Genomic DNA, 20060 nt, shown 5'->3' on the forward strand with positions numbered 1-20060 from the left:
CTTGTGCATGCCAAGCAGGCGCTCTACCACTGAGCTATACCCTCCATTCCCTGTTTCCACTTTTTGGATACTATAAATAATGATGCTATAACAGAATCCTTTAACATACGTAATCTCTTTAGTTCTTTCTCACATGCACGTTTATGATTTGTGATGAGCATGTGTTACTATATCTAAATTAGAGATGAGAAACTGAGATCCAGAGGGGTTAAGAAACATGGCCCAGGCCACAGAGCGCGTCATGGGCAGAGCCGGGAGGAGACGCCCTTTTCCACTCCCCACCCCGTGCTTCTCCCCTCCGGCTCTCTCAGCCAAGTGCACAGAACCCCAACTGGCTCTCCCCACCAGCTCCTTCAAGAGAGAACTAACTTGATTATGTGGATTCTAAAACGTCTCTCTTGCTCTCCTTATAGATTTTCTGTGAATGATCCTACTTCTTTTTCTATCTTGTCTGATTTTCTCCTGCCTGACATTCTCCTGGTTAAAAATCTGGGGGAAAATGACGGACTCCAAGCAAGTCATCAAGAGTAAATCGAAAGTGAGGTTCACCCCAAATCAGGAGCCTCTTCCATCCTCAGACAGCTCCCAGGAGCCACGACAGGCAAATGACAACAGTAGCTCTTTGCCAAAGACCACTGACCAGATTGAGCCAGCCTCCAGCAAAGGTCCCAAAGATGTCTCTTGGCCAAGAAACTCTCAGCCACCCCCACAGCAGAATCCCCAAGGAGACCCCCCTTTCTCCGATGACACCTCCCCAGCACACCAAGCCAATGGGACCGGTACCAAAGCTGTGGAAGCCCCGAATACCAATGACTTGTCCTCACCAGCCAAACCCCAGGGCCAGCGAGTGAAAACCCTTTCCAAAGAAGACAAGAAGCAGGCGCACATCAGAAGGCAGCTGATGACCAACTTCATCCTGGGCTCTTTTGATGACAACTCCTCCGATGAGGAATCTGGCACTGGCTTGTTCCGAGAGTCTTCCCGGAGGGGCAGCCGGCCCAGCCTGGGGACCCTGTCCCTGGAGGCTGCTCTGATCGCAGGCGAGACTGAGACCCCCGTCTCCACTATAAGGTAATGTAACCTCTGTCCTCATAACCAGGAGGCACAGAGTTAGGGTGGGGTCCGCACCCTTCCCCGCTCAGCCACGCCATCAGCTGATGCCAATGCTTTGAAGGTAGCTATGTGAAAAGCAGAAGACATAAGCCTACCCTCCTTCCTATCAAAGTCATTTATTGAGCATCTACTGCATGCACAGGGCCCTGTACTAGGAAACTGGCTTCCTAGAAGATCGCAGTCTAGTTGGGGAAGATGACCTTGTGTGTGACTACCAGTTATAATTTAAGCAGAATGAGCTTAGGCTGCCAAGAGCCAAAGGGATACTGGTAGCCCAAAAGGAGGGACAGTTTCCCTGCCTCCTGATGTGACATGCATTTATTTGTTCACTCATCCAATAGGTAACTAACAACCATAAAACACGCCTTCCCTCAGGGATGCCTTAAAAGTGGAAATTCAAATACTGTAACCACATCCATCAATGTGGTTTTTGGAGGCAAATACCTACAGGTCCATCACAGGTGGGACTGTCCCAGGAGTGCAGCCAGTAGCTTCAGTTTTGTTGTTGTTGTTATCAGGCTTTGCCACCTGCCACCTGCTGCCCCAAATGACAAAGTGTTACAGTTCCAGGTAGAAGACTTGGGAAATATGGGAGAGCAGAAAGCAGAAAAGAGCCACCAAGCACAATTTCGCCCGGCAGAAAGAACCTCGGCTCTGTCCCAGTGTTCCTTCCTGCCTCCTGCCTGTTTTTCCTCCCTGGGGGCGGGATCTCACTGGCTATTCTTTTAAGCATCTCTTGCACGCTCTCTGCGAAAATGGGGGAAACCTGGATGAGGAGATGGGCTCTTCCGTAGGCCTCGTGTCCCCACGAGCTTCATTTAACCCTGGTTGCTGGAAGCTGGAGACAGAGAAAAGAGAAAGTGCAGATACTCCCCCTCTACTAACCATCTTTAGGGGAAGACTATTTGGAGTTTCTGGAAGGAGCAAAGGAACAGAAGGCTTAGAGTCTAGTGTAAAAGTCAGACTTCAGAGCTGAGTTCACCCCTCACCGTGTGACCTTGGACATGGCCTGTCACCTCTCCCAGCCTCAGTCCCTCATCTGTAAAATTTTGAAGGGATTGAGTGGGAGAATGCCTGTAAAGTATGCAGAGTTTGATACACAGTAGGTGCTTAATAAGCAGTAAATTTCTCCCCAGCTCCTTTCCCACCAGCACCCACTTCACCCAGCACTCAAATTTACCCAGAGTTTCTCCTACCCTCGCTTACATACAGTTTATATAAATTACCCATTTATCCCTTATAACCACGGTACAAGGCTGGTGGTGGATCCCCATTTTACAGATGAGAAAGTTGAGGCTCAAAGGGGCAAAATACCTTTTCCAAGATCACACAGTCAGGAAGTGGCAGAGCCAAGCTCCAAGGCCAGGTCTGTCAGATGGCAGGACTCTGATTCCGCTGTAGTACAGTGAGCTGTCTCTAAAAATCTCCAACCTTCTCTTCCCTCCAAACCCCATTCTTTCCCTCAGTGTGGCCATTCCAGCAGGGATTAGGGGAAAATAGTTTATTAAACCCATTCACCCAAATGGACGAACATCAGAAATTATGTTAGACTGGATGTCCAATGGGAGGGGAGTTGCTTAGTGACATCTAAGTAGGAGGGATGGTGAGATACATTTATCACAAGATGGATGGTCCTAGCAGGGAGGTTGGAAATGTACAAACAAAAAGGTAAACCGATAAGACAGTCCCTGAGTGTGTTCAATGCCAGGTAGGAAACAGGGTGCAGGAGAGGGAACACCTATGGGGATCTATTTTAGAAAGATGTGGTCAGGTCAAGGAAGAGCTCTTGGAAGAGGTAACTGTCAGCAGTCCAGCAGAACTTTCTACCATGTTGGAATGTTCCAGAATGGAATGTTCTAGAACTGTGTTGTTCAATATGGCAGCCACTCATCACATGTGACTCTTGAGCACTTGAGATGTGGCTAGTGTAGCTGAAGAACTGAATTTTAAATTTAAGTCTTAATTTAAATTTAAATTGCCTCATAGGGCTGGTGGTTATTGTCTTGGACAGCACAGATCCAGCCCTAATGAAAAGGAAAACAACCGTGTGAATTATTTTTACTGGTGCTAATTAACAACTTAATCAAGCAAGTAGGCTTGCCAGAATAATTAATAATTATATTATTATTCTCTCCTGAGTCTTGGATTCCTAGAAAGTTATGAAGATTAGGGTACTTAGGGGGAGAATAATGCACTTAATAAATGGTAGGTTAAAATGTGGAGGTGGGGACAAGACTCTCAACTTCCTATTCACTGTCTTCCACCACCATTTTGAAGGATCTTTGCTGGTTATGTATTAAAAAAAAAACCCAGCTTTTCTGGACTGGCAAATTTACAAAGGTAAAAGATATTTAACTAGGGGCTTCTCTCTGTGTGGCTGTGAGCTAAAATATTAAATGAATTTTCTGCTCTTGTATCTTCATTGCATTAAGGTTAGCATTGTAGGCAAAATTATTTATCTCGCCTTGTCCCAGCAAAGGACTAGGGGAGGTGCAGAGGGATCTTGGGTTTTTTTCATAAAGCTGAGGCACCAAATGTAGAGATGAAGGTGCATTGTGGGGTGATGGGGCACAGGACTGCAGTGCAGTGTGACCTTGGATAGGCCCCTTTCTCTCTCTGAGCCTCCAGTTCCTCATCTGCAGCATAAGGTGGCTGGACCAGACTCCTGAGGTGTGACCCTGGTCATAAAGCTCACTGGGCACACAGTTCTTTTGTGCCCAATACACCTGCTTTTCAGAGTTGAGAATTTTGAATTTTAGCACAAGGGGCAACTCAGGCAGTTCTACTGGTTCCTCCTCAGGTACTGGCATTTCTGTGAGGAACACTTCCAGCCCCAGTTGAGTCCTGGCATCAGAGGCCTCCGATGGAGAAGGCTCGCATGTGTCTGTTGTTTCTGATGGACTGGCGTGAGAATCCCACGTGGAAGTATCTTCAGGGACTCAATGCCCACCCTTAAAGTATTCCCTGGGTTCCCCCCGTTTCTTGATTGAACACTCTGATGTGTTATGAAACTTAGTCATTCCTTGATTAGGTCTTTACTTTCTGTATTTATTTACTTGTTTGTTACCTGTCTACTGCATTGGACCCCAAGCTCCATGAAAACAGGGCCATATTTATGGGGTCTTCGTTTTTCCTTACTGCCTAGCCTAGTGTGGGTTCACGGTAGACTTGGAAGAAATACTTGCCAAATGCATCAATGAAACAACCCAAACTTGCCAAAGACAGAATTCTGAATTTCTGTGGCATGTAAGACACTTGATGAACGAGTCTGGGGATGAATGAATGGATGTGGATGGATGGATGGATGGGTGGTGGTGGGGTGGGTGGATGGATGGATGGATGAATGGATAGGTGGATGGATGGGTGGGGGGGGTGGATGGATGGATGGATAGATGGTGGGTATATGAATGAATAAATGGATGGATGAATGGATGATGGATGGATGGATGGATGAATGAACAGATGATTAGGCATTTTGTTGTCCCTCTTTAGAAGCAGTAAAATTTTTGTTTTCATAAAGTCCTTTTTGCATTAATCTTGTGACTTTGTAGAATAATTCTGAGTGTTAAACTCCAATTTCAGACATTTTTTCTGCATTTAATATAGTTATGCAGTCTCACCCTTCTCTTCCATTTTCCCACCTGACAAAGGCTGGCTGCGATTATAGATCCAATGAGTGTGCCATCTATTCAGGGCTCGCCTCCTGTCTCTTTTCTTTTGGGTTCATCTCAGGCCAGGTTTTGGAGCTTGACCTTTCCTTGGACTTGGAAACAGCCCCCAAAGATTGGAATTCCCACGCAACCCTTGGAACGGAGCTGTTGAGAACGTTACATAATGTGGCAAAATAGTCGCTCATTTCTGTGAAATGAAGGTTACAGGGCAATCCCACTTGTTTAACAAGCAGCGTAGTAGTTAGTACACGATGGACCAGGATAAGTTACCAGGTCCAAAGCCACGTCTTTCTAGCTTGTTGCCCTAATAGTTCTACCCCTGGGTGTGCATGTATGGATTGAGTAGAATGGGACAAGTTCAGGATCTCACATCTGCAGTCCTGAAATTTAAAGTTATGAAACGTAAGCTGATACACTGGTGGTGAACTCACGTTAGCAAAATCTGCCTTGAGTTGGTGCAAAGGTTTTTATAGGTTTCATTTGTCCCATTGGGTGTGAATATTTCTGCCTTCTGCTGGTGAGATATTAACACCATCATGTGTAACTTAAAGCTTGACCTTCCTGAAAAAAAAAATTCCCAAACTCTGAAATATTTTGGTCCCTGGGAATATCTGATTAAGGGGTTGTGGGAATGTGTAGAACATTCCTTGGTGCACAGTAAGCACAAAAATGCTCGTTCTTAATAAGTGTGTGTGTGTGTGTGTGTGTGTGTGTGTGTGTGTGTGGCTGGAGAGACTGTGAACTGTGTCTCCAAATAGTTAACAATCCTGGTCTTCATGTGGTATGATTCTGAATCATTGAAAATTTCTTCTGCGTTTTCTAACTTTCTGCTGTATATGTCATTGGTAGAAGAAGTTTGAATGATGTTTAATAATAAAAGATTATAGAAAATATTGGGAGGAAAAAGTGAACCAGTCATCTCACTTCCTAGATAAAAAGCTGAAACCCAGAGAGGTTCAGGGGTCCATCCAAGGCCTCCCAGCAAGATAACCATCAGCCCTGAAGCAATTAGAACTCAGACCCTCAGCAGATACAGATCAGAAAGGGGTTTTTGAATTCCCAGTGTTGATGCTGCTGCTAACCTGGGTCCCAGGAAAAGCACCTCCCCCTTCCTCCTTACCTGTTCTTTCCATTAGTGGGAAGAGTTAGGGATGGGACAACGTATCAGGGAGCCATTCATCTGGGTGACCTTGGGGATGTCACCTACCCTCTCGGCTGTTTCTTTAGAAGAGAATTCATTTGCAAACAATTATTTTATTGCTTTTTTTTTTTCCGATTTGCAATCAACATAAGCTACGTTGACTATTCTTGCAATGTTTTCTAGGCAGTGTTCCGGATCTTTTTTATTTCTTGTAACTACTTGGAGAAGCATTCATTCATTCATTCTCACTGAAATCAGTTTGCCCAGGTTCACATCGCCAGCTCTGGCACCCGGGGTAATATATATCTCGGTGTCATTTTCCCTGTCTGTATTATGGAAATAAAAACAGTAAGACTGCTGAGACGATTACATGAGACAAAGGCACCAAACACCCAGTAAATGGCTTACCAGAAGGCAGCTTACTAAGGGTCACAGAGCAGCTGGGTCCTTCCTGTCTTGGAGGCACTTTAGCAGGGGACCCAGGTGGTTCCAGCTCAGGTGCTAGAAACTCACTGGAGGGGACAGAGCCTGGGGGGTCATGGAGCAAACAAGTCCTTGGAAGCAGAGGTAAAAGAATAAGCAAAAACAGGAACTTGGAGGCCAAAAGTTGACTTGACTGCGGCGAGCTTTTACCAGGCACCGTGGTGACACCTGACTCACATTTTAAATAACCCATATTTTCCACCACTTCCCTATGTCGTGTGTATTCAAGCACATGAATTGCTCGAGAGTTTTTCCCAGCTGTCAGTTTGTAGGGGGATGCCATCCTAGAATTATTCTACTTCAGGCAGGGGAGCTGGGGAGCCAAGAGGTCTTTTTGGAGTCTCGGGCATCACTCTCCTGGCGCCCAAGGTCAGCGGTGGCTCCGCGATGGGCGGGTCCGGGGTGGGGGGCGGTTGGGGGGCTTGGAGCCCGCTGTGGGAGACGGCGGGGTCCGGCTTTGTCTGGGGACTTGGGGCGGGGCCTTCCCGGGAGGCGGGGTGCGCTTGGTAGGGGCGGGGCCTGGAGGGCGCGCCTGCCCCGGACACTTGCGCGCAGGACGCATTTCGGGATGGAGGAAGCCCGGCGCCGAGTGGGGTTCCTGCAGGCTGCCGCGCCACCCGGCCCGAGGCCCTCGAGGACCGTGCCCCCGCCTCCCTGTCGCGACCTGGTTGGGCCCTGGGATCGGGATCTGCTTCAAGGGGTAGGGGGTGCATGCCCTGCATTCCAGCAGCAGACTGGTGGGCGGTGGGACAGTCATTATGAGTCCTGCCAAGTGCAAAGTCTGTTTCCCTGATCGCAAAGTAAAGTAAGTAAGGCTTCAACTTTAATGACCTGTTATCTTTTGTAAACTTATGCAGAGTCTCTCCCACCCACCCCACCCCCGCCCCCAGTAAAGACTAGCTGCGTGTCCTCTGATCACCCCCACTTCCCCGCCCCCACCCTAAGAAATGCAGGCTTCACTTTGGCCGCTGGGGAGATGGAGCCTGCCTTGCAAACACTGGCTGATCTTGGCCGTTAAAGTGGAGGCCGGATTTGGCAGTGATGTTGATTGGAGGAGGGCGCTCCGGAGGGCACAGATGCCTCCAGGTTGACGGTTTGGGGCGGGGGAGGGGGGGGCACGCTTTCCCCCTCTTCCTCCCTTTAGCCTTGACAAAGGTGATGATTGCCTATGGCAGGTCTTTTTAAAGCCCAGTGATGGGGGTGAATCCACGTGCCCCTGAAGAGGCACACATTTAAGATTATTTTCTGAGCAGGTTAGTGTAGGCATTTTATGCCTGAGCACTTCTTAGCACCACCTGCTTGATTTCATTTCTTGTCTTCATTGTATTACATTTAAAAAAAATTACCAAAGTGATGCTAACTATGTTGTTGAAAATTCGGAAAATTATAGATAAGCAAAAAGGAAGAACAAAATCACCCATGCCCCTCCCCTGCCATGGTTTTTATTAACAGTTGGCTGTTTTGGAAGTCTTTTGGGGGGGGGTACAGGTATGTTTTAATTTATGAACTCAAATCACAGCCAGTTTTTGTGTGGGCTGGGAGCAAAGAACAGTTTTTAACTTTTTCATGGTTGAAAAAAATTCTGTTTGGTGAGATGTGAAAATTACATGAAATTCAAATTTCAGTGTCTACAAATACAGTTTTACTGGAACACAGCCACGTTATGTATCATCTAGGGCCGCTTTTGTCCTTCAGGGGCAGAGTTTAGCCGTGGGCTAGAAACTGTCTGGGCTGTAAGACCTAAAGGATATACTGTGTGGTCCTTTATGGAAAACATTTGCCAACATTTGTTCTGCAGCATGCTTTTTAGGGGTCCATAGTGTTCCTTTAAATGGATACACTTTAAAATGTATAAACAATCTCCTATAAATAGTGGGTATTTGGACTCCTGTCAGACACAGGGAGGAACAGTCTTGTAGCTAAGTTGCTGTCTGTTCTTTGTTCTTTCCCCAGGATGTATCTATCTAGTCCACAAACATTCCCTGAACGCCGCCTGCACCTGGAAGCAGGAAGCAGGAAGGGACACAAAAATGTTTGGGAAACATGACCTCTGCCTTCTAGGAACTCTTGATCCAGTTGGAGAAGGTGTTTTCTCAGTAATTCAAATTCAGGGCCCACGGGGCATGGAGGGGAGCAGCAGTAATTAGCTGCTACCATTTGTGGGGTGCTTTCAGGATGCCAGGCTGAACACTTTGTAGGTGTGAGCTCATACCAGGTTTGCAACACCACCAAGGCACACTGAGTGGGTGCTGTCATCCCCATTGTACAGATGAGGAAACTGAGGCTGTCCTTGTTGGTGAGAGCATAACTGGGATTCATGCTTTGAATGCCTATGGTTGCCCAAAGGGCTCTCCATGGACAGTCAGGTTCTACTGCATTACGGCTCAAATAGACTCTTTCAAAATAAAAGACCCTTCCTAATGTTGGACTAGTCAGAAGACTACAGGACTCGACTGGTAACTGGTTACTGTGGCTGGTGAGCTTGCCTGGGAAGTGAAGACTGTTAGAGCCAGAAGAGCCTCAATGGTTGTTTAGTTTCTTGGATGTGGGGTTCAGAGAGGGCAAGAGATGTATCACAGATAGATGACCAGCCTGCCAGGAGAGAGGCTGACCCTCCAGTTTTTCGGTCCTTCCACAGAGGAAACTAACAAGGTCTTTGGGGGATACCCTCCTTGGAGTGCTCAGAGCATGTCTGAGTAAAGGGACTGCAGAGATCAAAGGTCCCAGATTTGGATCATGGTCTTTCTTGTGCACTAAGTTTTTTTGTGGAGCGTGGTAGTCACATTTCTTCCACATTTGGAGCCCTAATTTAACTGGTCAGGCCAAAACACTCAATTGTAGAGTACCCAAAGCTGGCCACCCGGTCTACAAAGTATACATTTTTTCCTGATCTATGAAACTATTAACACACATAATGTAACCTATAAACTCTTGAATCACATTTAATGGTACACTTTAATCTAAAAGAATCACTTTCACAAACCACTTTTAATACAAGAGAATAAACTTGCAAGAAATTGGAATTGCTCTGCCAAGTTCAAGCCATGTAATCAGTGTATTTATAATAATATGAAGATGCTTTATTGGGGTCACTGCATGGTTCCTCTCTTACCTTAACGTTGCTAAAAGATGGAGATAGACGGCCTCCCTCTGCCACTGAGCTGTATAACCTTGAGCAAATGCCATCGACCCTTTGAACCTTGGTTTTCTCATCTGTCAATGGGGCTGACCCTAACTGGCCTTTCCAGGGTTCTTATGCCCAGCACTTGAGGGGCACTGGCCTTGAGTGCTGTCCCAAGTCAGAACAAACGTTTGCACAACCAGTAACAGTGACAACAGAATTCTGTTGCCAAGGAGGCTTATGGAGTCAGGGGGCATTTGAGTTCCCGTCCTGAAGGCCTGGGCCATCTACTTAGGAGCCAAAACTAATAGGAAGGCAAAGTCCCAGATGCTGGCCAGCATCCTCCGTCTGCAGACAAGGCCAGAGGTCAAGGACCAAAGAAGTGAACGTGGGTCAGAGTGGTTGAAGAAGCCCTTCTCGAAAGAGACTTTGAGTTGAACGGGAGGAAATGAAGTTGAGGACACAGAGGCAGAAGAATCTGGTCTTCAGTGAGTCTGATGCAGCCCCGTTATGATGTCACTGCCGAAGAGTCCGGCTCAGGACCAAGGCCAGCTGCCCACGTCGGAATGTTGGTTGTTGATCTCTGGGTGGGTCTTACTCCTGCGTGCCCATTACAATTTCCTGGGGTGGGGTGGGGTTTGAAAAATGTAGATGCCTGGGCACTTCCCCCCTACACACACACACACACACACACAATCTCTCCACCCCTAAGGATGCTTATTAATTAGTAGTCCGGGCATTAGTATTTTTTAAAGCTCATATGACAGACTATACAGTTGGTGCTATAAACCGAAGTTGGCACTTTTCATAAAGGGCCAGATAGTAAATATTTTAAGTGTTGTGACCATATAACTGTTGCAGAAAAAATGTGTTACAGTTCAGTGTTACAGCTCAGTTGTGACAGCAACCTGGATCCAGGCAAGAGACCAAGCAGCACTTCGAGAGTTGGAGAACTCAGGTTTATTACACCAGCGGGCCCAGAGGAGTTAACACTCCAAGCTCTGGACCCCGTCTGTAGGTTTACACAGGCTTTTATAGGCTGCCAGTTTACACTTTGCAACATCATATGCAAATAAGGTATAACAAAAGTTGACTGACTAGGAACAAGCTTTGTAGAAATGGACCAGTCAGAAGGGAGAGAAATAACCAATCAGGAGTGAGGGAAATGGACCAATCAGAAGTTAGGGAAATAGACCAATCAGGAGTGAGCTCAGGGAACCAATAGAATTTTAGGGGTAAGTTCCACTTTTCCTAGATGTAAGCCATTTCAGAGGCAAAAGTGAGATAGAGCCTCTGGACCAGGGAACCAGGTGGTGCTGGCAGGAGAGTAGTGGCCCTGCCTGGGTGTCCTGCCAGTCTTTTATGGGGCTTCCCGCCTCATAACTTCTGTCACAGCTACTCAGTTCTGCCTTTTCCCGCACAGCCCCTTTAGACGATGTGTAATCGAATGGGCTTGACTGTATTCCAATCCCACTTAACTGACTCTGAAATTTGAATTTCATATACTTTTCACGTGTCACAAAGTACAATCCGTTTCCAACCATTCAAAAATGTACCAACCTTTATTAGTTTGTGGCAGGGGCAAAAGCAGGTGGCAGACTGGATTTGGTCCTTGGGCCCCAGTTTGCTGACCCCTGGCCCAGCCAAAGTAGCCGTCCCAGGAGGCGCTGAGGGCGTGGGCAGTGTGGGAAATTTCCAAGGGTCCACTTACCTGGGAGCCCAAAGATGAATTCAGATTGACCAGCCTTTACTGCATTGTGCAATGCCCTTTCTTGTTTACTTGCTGCGTGATGATAATAAGGTCTTTACTTCTATCAGGGCATCAGCTTAAAGCAGTTACCATCCCTATTTTATAAAAGAAAAGGGAGGGTGAGGAACTTAAGAGCTGGTTAATACCAGGGCCCTAGCACTAGGCACCTCAGCTCAAGCTCTCTGCTGCAGGCCACGCCCAGTGCCGAACCCTGGACACGTGCTCTAGGAGACAGGTCCTATTAATAATATTAATATTTGCATCCTATGAGGTACAGCGTATTGAAGCAACTTTCCCAAGATTACACAGGTCATACGTAGTAGATTTCAGACTCAAAGTCTGGGAGGATGGTTCTGGTCTATTAGGGTTTCTCACTTGTGGCATTGGTGATATTTGGGGCTCTGTAATTCTTTGCGGTGGGACTGTCCTGTGCTTTGCAGGATGTTGAGTGGCATCCCTGGCTTTTACCCACTGGATGCCAGTAGCACATTCCAATTTGTGACAATCAAAAATGCCCACAGACATTGTTATGTGTCCCCAAGGGAGCAAAATTGCACCCAGTTGAGAACCTGGATTATATATATTGTCTCTCAACTGTAAGTGCTTGTTTTTTAAAGTCCAGACCATACTTACTTCCATTTATCTCAGATAGCTTTCTGCCTCAGAATTAGATTCTAGGGGTCAGAGAGAGTTGGATTGGAAGCCCAGTTCTGCCACTGCCAGCTGTATGACTTGAGGTCAGTGGTCCTCTCTGAACCTCGGTTTCTTCATCGGGAGCCTCAGATGAGGACCTCACCCGCATAAGGCTTTGGGGATTCAGCAAAGATCCACCTGTGCCCAGTCTATGGTGACAGTTGAGGATGTTTATTCCTTCCTTCCCAGTGCAATTCTGCCTGGTCTTGTGCCTGGGCAGCTGGCAGTATTTGGCGTTTGGCTGACAGCCCTGTTGCATAGTTGACTGCACCTGAAAGCCGTTTCCAAAGTCACCATGGAATAGGTCAGTCTCCACACTGTCCTTGAAACGAATACCAGCCAAAGGTCAGCCCTCCAGAGCCAATGTTGATTGGCCTCCAACTTTGCCAGAAATGGATAAAAATAACCATTAGCCTGGAGACTGACCCTGAAGTAGTCACACCAGCAGCATTATGTGTTCACCCACCTACTTTGCTGTGACAGGTTTGCAACCCGGCAGGTGGCGGGGCTGTGACACCAGTTTTGAAATCAAGACGGCGACCATGAATATTTTTCCCAGGCCACAGAACAGTGTTTTCTGATGGTTGAGTTTTTCTTTGTTGCGCTTTAGGTCAAATGGCCAAGACTTTTAATGTTGTGTATCTAAAAATGGAACGTCTGCGACTTTTGAAACCAAAAGATCAAGCCAGCCGGTTGGAGAAGGCCATGGACAGAGTGGAAGAGTGGGTGGTTGGGAAGGAGACCCTGGGCAGAGGAGTGGCCTTTCTTGGTTAGATCAGCAGCCCCTGATCCTCTGGGCATCACTGCACTGAAGTAATATAGAGTTTACCGTGTGCCAAATGTCATCTTTACTTTCTGTATATACACGTATTTAATCCTCACAATCCAATAAGGTACATGTTATTGTCTTTATTTTATTTAGTTGAGGGTACTGAGCGCCTTACCCAGTAGACACCAAAATGGCCATGGCTTTCGGCATCCCTATTACAAAATTAATAGCTTTTTCTTCTTACTGAAGATCATATATCATAGCAGAAAGTTTAACAAATATAGCAGAATAGAAGAAAACAAAAACCACCCATAATCCAACCACTTTGAGAAAAACTGGTATTAACATCTTGGTATCTATTTCCCTGGATCAGGGGTCTGCAAATTATGGCCCTCAAGCCGAAGCTGCCTGTTTTCTAAATACATAAAATTCTTAAACTGAACTGCTTGCTGGTTAACAGAATGTAATTAACGATAAAAGCACTGTTCACGTTAGTAAGATGTGAGTACTTTCCTAAGTCCTGTTGTGTTTCTGCAGTTCAGTCCTCGGAGGTCTTAAAAGAAAAGCTACTTGCAATTTATGGGAGGCAAGGAGGCCATCTCAAGGGCCAGAAATCCTTTGTTCATTTGTTCACCCTTTGGGGCAGCGTGTGTAAGCCCAGCTGAATGGAGAAAGTCTGAATTGAAAATACATACCCTGTTACGGCGTATCATCACGATGGCTTTCTGTCATTCATTTCTGGTATTGTTCCCTGGCCTAGGAGTCTTGATTTTTCATTTCTGATAGGCAGTGACTACTAGGGCAAGGGGAACAGATGGCAGATTTCTAGAAGCTTTTTCCTGTGGGGAACTATACCGGATGCAAACTTCATATAGCAGAAAATACCGACACCCAACATCTAATGTGACAGAAAGCCCCAGTCCTGCTGACTTAATGGGTGAAAGAGAAAGTCCAGTGTGATAGAAATTGCCGCAGTCCTGCCGACTTGCTGGGTGATTCCCTTTGTCTGGCTGGGCCTCAGTTTGCCCATCTGTAAAATGGAATTTGTCTCTTCAATGGCTTACTGGCTTCCAGCTTTGCAGTTCCTGGTTCACAGTGGCGTGCTGGCAGTGTTCAGTTTTTCACCAAAACTTTTGGCCCCCTGAACCCACTCATCCCTGGCCTCCCAAGATGCCTGGTGACACCCCTCTGAGTGGTGACCCTCCAACTTAATGCCTCGCAGGCAGCTATCTCCCAGCTTGAATAGCCCATTGCCAGGTTAAGAGAGTGGACTGAATGTGCATATCTGACTCTGTTCCTGTCCAAACCCCGCCAAATGACAGCAAAGAGATTTTTCTTAAAGAGCCAGAAACCCCATCAGGCCTGGCAGAGTGGTGATTAGCAATGACCTTTTGGAAGCCAGAAAGCAGATGAACAGGAAGCCACTGGCTTAGCAGAACCAAGAGGGTCAAGTTGTAAGGAAGCAGCAAGGGAAGCTGAGAACCTCCTGGATCTGTATCCCCTAAAAAGCAGAGATTGGCAGCATTGGATGCCTCTGCGGCTGGGGTACCAATGTGAGAAGGACTGGGTGAAACAGTCCTGATCCCCTCATCTGCTCCACGTGGCTGGGGGATGCCCACTTCCACCCCAGTAGAAGGCAGAGTGTTCGTTCTCCAGGTTGGGAAAAACAGAGGGTCTTTGGACTGGGGACTGATGGGCACAGCGGAAGGTGTGGGGCCTGTATCCCAAAGAAGAAGATGGGTGGTGTCTAAGTGCTGAATCCTGAAAGCTGCCCTGCCCCCAGACCTGTCTCAGTAGTTCCCCGTCCTCTTCCCCTGCCCCCAGGCTCCTGGCCATCCTTCATCCTCCAGGCAGAAGACCCAAAGACTTCTCACTGGGGGAGTTGGACCAGCCAGGGAGGACAACTCTAAAGATACTTGGGGTTCCCCAACACACAGCCCTCCCAGGTCACACTGCTCAGGGTCCAGTGGCCTCACCACATGCTCAGTACTGCTCATTAGCCCTCCAGTTCCCACTGTTGGTCACGAAGAAGCAACCGAGGCTTACCAAACATTTGGGTGCAACTTCTAGGATGAAAGGCAGGCCCCAGACAAAGAGGGGACACAGAAAGCGTGGGAGAAACAGAACCCGTGTCAGGAGAAGAGAATTTGGAAAAGCTATCATAAATCCCCTCATCAGGGGAAGGACAACGCTGTACATGTAGGAACAGAATGCACAGAGAAGGGAACATCTGCAGACCAAAACCAAGCTCTTGGACATTAAAAACATGGTATTCGAAGTGGAAAAACTCCACTGAAGTGGAGATAAGGCTGAGGAAATCGCCCAGAAGATAGAAGTAAGGAGACAGAAAATAGGAGAGGGGAAAAATACATAAACTAGTGGACCAGCCCAGGAATTTCAATATCCAGATAATAGACTTCTGGAGAGAATGGAGGGGGAAAGAAAAGAAGAGTCAGAGAAATCACCAAGGAAATATTTGAAGATAAATTCCAAGATCTGAGTTTCCAAACTGAAGGAGTCTGACAAATTCCCAGTCTTACTGATGGAAGTAGACACATACCTCAGAACATCCCTTAAAACTGTAGAAGGAAAGACAAGATCCTCTAAGTTTCTGGATATGACAAAACAGATCACCTACAAAGGATCAAGGATCAGCATGGCTCTGGTTCTAGCATTCTTGGAAGCCACAACACAATGACACAAGGCTTCCGGAACTCTTTAAGGTTTTCCCTCCTAGAATTCCATGCACAGCCAGATGGCCGGGTCCAATGTGAGGGCAGAAGGAAGACAGTTTTTAGAACCTGCAAAGCCACAAAACATTTACTCCCCTGAACGCCTTTTTTTTTTTAAGAAAGCCACTGAAGGATGTCTTCCCCTGAAACAAGAGAGTAAGCCAAAGAAGACCAGCTCATGGGAGGCAGCAAACAGACCCAAGAGAATCAAAGGGAACCTCCAGGGTGATGGTGGTAAGGGAACCCAAGCCAGACATGTTGAGGGCATCATTGTCGTGTGCCATGTCTTTGTACCATCTTTTTAACTGGATGAAATGACTGGAGGATACATCCCAGCAAAACAAGGGAGTCCACCAAGAGAGAGGGAGCCCTGTGATCTCCTAAATTTGGGATTAAGCTTTGAGAAAAGGGAAGGGGAGTCCTAAGGGTGTCAGCAAAGGGAAGTCCCAGTTGGTGGTTGTGTAGGGGTTTTAGAGAATGGTGTCCGAATGAGAGGAGACAAGAGGGATGTTGCCGATGGAGATAATAATGGAACCGGTCAGTTATTTTACGTGTGCTAGGAGGCTGAGGAGTGGGATGAATGAGCAACAGATGTGAGGAAACCCAAGTCAGTGAAAAAAAAAAAATTAACTCCGGGGGGGGTGGAAGAAGGCAAAAAGAATGGAACATCTGGTAAACCACAACCCTTGCTTTTGAACAATGACTCCTAAAACACCGAATACTGAATTTCAAATTGCAGTATACCTGTATTGAGAGATCGGGGAAAGGGAAGCAGAAGGGATGGCCACGTAAGAGTACTAATTCCACATCTGTCAAGATAAGAAGCTCATAGATGGATGGCGTCTTAAATAGATGACTCGCAAGATAATATACACATATGATGCAGAACTGTGGAGATGTGTTCACGCAGAAAGTCAAACATGATTTCCTCTGGGGTGGGCTTCCGGAGGGAGGATGGGGCAAGGAACTTCTGTTTTGCTGTTACACCCTTTTTTTGTTTGCTTTCAGTTTTTAGAAGGAAATTGGTACACGTATGGAAAAGTGAGTGAAAGATACAATATGGTTCAACAAATGTTAAGTATTAGAATGTGTGGGTTTCCTCCCTGATCATAAACTTGCACTCCTGTTATAAGGATTTTTGTATTGTCTGAATTCCTAAATGAATGAATTTATATAAAGAATGAATTTAAGATTAAATATCAAAATTTACAGCTTGGGGCAGGTCAGGGGGTCGCTGCTGCTTTATTTGTGGTCTGGCCTCTGGAGTCTCCTTGCAGATTGCTTCAGGGTCCCTGGAGAGGGCCTGCAAGGCAGCAGGGGTCTGATGGGCTTTGGCTTCTCCGTCCATGTGGATTTCACAGGTGCCAGGCACCCGACCCCCTTCTGGAGCGTCCCGGACTTGCTCGCTCACGGGGTCTGACCTGTTTCCTCGCAGGTCCAGCATGTCAGGGCTCCACCTGGTAAGAAGAGGCCGGGAACAGAAGAGGCTGGACCTGCACAGAGACTTCACTGTGGCTTCCCCAGCCGAGTTCGTCACGCGCTTTGGAGGGGATCGGGTCATCGAGAAGGTACGGACGGGGGTCCGAGCACCCAGGGTGGGGTGGGGTGCGTGAACCAGCTTCAGGCTTCAGAGAAAGGCCCTCCCCTTCGCCTCTTGGGGGGGGCCGGATTTCATCAGCTTTCACCCTCACGACAGCCTAAAGCGGCAGGTGCATGACCCCCGTGCTACAGAGGAGGAGACGGGCTGCTGAGCAAGGTCGGGAGCCCCCTCCCAAAACCCTGGGGTGGGGGGAGCTTCATGCAGGGGGCGACTTTCTAGGTTCCTGGGAGGGGAGCTGAAAACCCAGCCCTGCCCTTCCGAGGCATACAGCCCCTTACAGGAGGGCAGACTCGGGTACCGGAATAACAGTGACCAAAGGAAACAGCCGATGTAGGCCATTTATAAAGACTTTTCACATTGTTTCCCGTTCCACCTGGTGAAGGCCCTGACCACGTGCTGTTCGGTCATTCCTGTCGTGTTCATGGTGAAGCTAAGGCTCAGAGATCTGACCTTGGCTGTCCAGAGTGATCCAAAGTGACCCAAAGTGATACAAAGTGACGTAGGTAGTTAAGTGCTGGAGTTGGGATTTGAACGCAGGTCAGTTAGACCGAAAGACCTTTTTCTTTCCCATTTTACTTGAGGGTAGTAGCAGCAGCAGCAGCAGCAGCAGCAGCAGCAGTAATAATAATAATAATAATAATAATAATAATAATAACAGCAGGGGCTGCAGCTAATTGAGGGTCTACTCTGGGCGAGGCATCCTGTTGACTGCTTTACGTCAGCGCATCTCATTTAACCATCCCCACAGCCCTGTCAGTGGGTATCATTTTACAGAGGAGGAAACCGAGGCCCAGATGAGGGAAGTGGCTTGCCTGGGTCTCACGGCGGGTCAGTGGCAGAGCTGGGATTTGAACCCCGAGGCCACGCCCACACTGCAGCATCATAAGTACAGCATCTCATACAGGCTCCCAAACCCAGTTGCAACTGGTCTCGCTGGCTGAAAATACACATCATCCACCCTCAACCCACCCCAGACTCTCGGAGTTAGAATCTCCCAGGTGAGGATCCAGGAGCTGTATGTTTGTCACACCCTCCAGGGGACCGGGTTGCATCAGCCCTGCTGGTGGTCATGTTCAGTCCTCAGGAGCTGAGAGGCTGGCGTGGTCCCAGAAGGCCTGAGCCCGAAGCTGCTGCAGGGTGGCCTGTCCCCTCTCCTGGACCGCTCGTGGGGAAGCCGCAGCTGTGGGGACTAGAGCAGCAAGCTGGCCTGCAGCAGCTGTCTCCTCTGTGGGGCTGGCAGAATGTGCTGGAACAAATGGGGCCCAGGGAAACTGGGCCATCCTGAGGTCACTGTATCCCTTCCCTCTTGACCCAGCCTTGCTCTGGTAATAAGGCTGACAAGGCTGGAGCCCGGCCGTCTGTCATCACTCCCTAGGGGGACATTTTTGGAAGGGGAGAAATAATGCTAAATCTGCTGTGACCGCTCTTGGGATGTGACACTGGGCTCAGAGTCCCCTTCTGTAAAGTAGAAGCGAGCACATCCCAAATCTTTAATAAGACTTGTCCTTTAGGGCTGCCATGGAGATCAGTCAGTGATAGAAGGGCCTTAAAATTATGGACTTGCTCTAGAAGTTGGAGCTTTGAAGCCATATACCTAATTTTTTTTTTCAGCAAGAAAGCTAGAACTTAGTTTTATTTCTTAGAGACCAAGCTGGGAGGTTAGCCGGTCTGAGCCCCTCATGTGAAGATGAAGCTCAGAGAGGGAAGGAATCTGCTTAACGCTACACAGCAAGTTCAGGACACAATGAGAATTGAAACCAGGACCCCTTCTGTTGCTGGGGACAACCAGCATTACTGCCTTTTCTCCTTCCCCAAACTAGGACCTTTAACATTCTGGATGCAGAGGCAGCCACATGGGTCAGTTCAGAGCACATGTGGAGGGCTAATGAGTCCCAGCTCTGCCACTTAATAGCTTTGTGACCTTGGGCAAGTATCTTAACTCCTCTGAGTTTTAACATCTTAAACCCCAAATAGGGATAATAATACAATCCCTTTCAAAGAGCTGTTTGTGAGGATGAAATGAAATAATGTTGGTGAAATACATTGTACTGTAACTTGATATATATACACTCAGAAAATGTTATGTGATCATGAAGGTGCCAAACAGGCACTCAGAAATCATCCATCCATCCATCCGTCATCCATTCGAGCATCCATCCATCCATCCATCATTCATTTGAGCTTCCATCCATCCATCCATCCATATGATCTTCCATTAGACCATCCATCCTTCCATTCATCCATCCCATCATCCATTTGATCATCCATCCATCCATCCATTGCATCATCCGTTTACGCAGCACCAGACTTTGAGTACCTGCTTCGTGCTGGGCTGAGTGCCGTAGAAATTCAAAGAGGTACCGTCGGAGGCTCGTAGAGGTGAGATGAACCCGGGAGTAGCACGCAGCCTCCAGTACAGGTAGATGTGCAGCTCTGGCCCCTTCCTCATGTTCCCCTGTCCAGGTGCTCATCGCCAACAATGGCATCGCCGCTGTGAAGTGCATGCGCTCCATCCGCAGGTGGGCCTACGAGATGTTCCGAAACGAGCGGGCCATCCGGTTTGTAGTCATGGTGACCCCCGAGGACCTCAAGGCCAACGCAGGTACTTGGGCCCTGACCCCCTCCCCTTCTGCCTCCTCTGTTCATACCTGCCCTCCCCTCCTCCATCCCACTTGGCCCAGGTTCAGCCTGGACCCCAGACAGAGTCCGGAGTACCTCTCCTGAGCCCGTATTTATTTCCCCTTTCTTCTTTATTGAATTAAAATATCTGCTGATAACAAGAGCGACCCATGTGCCTTATAAAAATGCTAATAGTTAACATGCAAAATGAACATCTCACCTTTGAGAAACGTCCATGTTACAGCAGGTTCGTGTCTTTCTTGGTGTCTTTGTTTTCTTCAAACTACCATATATGTTTGTCCATGGTTGCCCTAGAGTCTTCATGGTTATCCTTTCAGTGGCCCTGTGGTTGTGTCCTGCAGATGTCC

The 20060-nt window shown here is 47.6% G+C and overlaps 1 protein-coding gene across 7 annotated transcripts in view; it reads left to right on the forward strand.

The window, feature by feature from the left end:
• The window catches only part of ACACB (acetyl-CoA carboxylase beta), a 104014-nt gene that overhangs the window by 20668 nt on the left and 63286 nt on the right, over positions 1–20060 (forward strand). For 2 of the 7 annotated variants that reach the window (XM_072953643.1, XM_072953642.1), the window contains 3 exons: positions 414–1071; positions 16909–17041; positions 19537–19675. In XM_072953643.1, the coding sequence (XP_072809744.1) occupies positions 425–1071; positions 16909–17041; positions 19537–19675 (919 nt within the window). In that variant the 5' untranslated portion in view covers positions 414–424. Of the gene's footprint in view, positions 1–413; positions 1072–7099; positions 7214–15497; positions 15708–16908; positions 17042–19536; positions 19676–20060 lie in introns of those variants that run through there. The other 5 variants (XM_072953644.1, XM_072953648.1, XM_072953646.1 and 2 more) reach the window with 4 other exon arrangements.

Source organism: Vicugna pacos, chromosome 32 (genome assembly GCF_048564905.1).
Source record: "Vicugna pacos chromosome 32, VicPac4, whole genome shotgun sequence".
Classification (NCBI taxonomy): Eukaryota; Metazoa; Chordata; class Mammalia; order Artiodactyla; family Camelidae; genus Vicugna; species Vicugna pacos.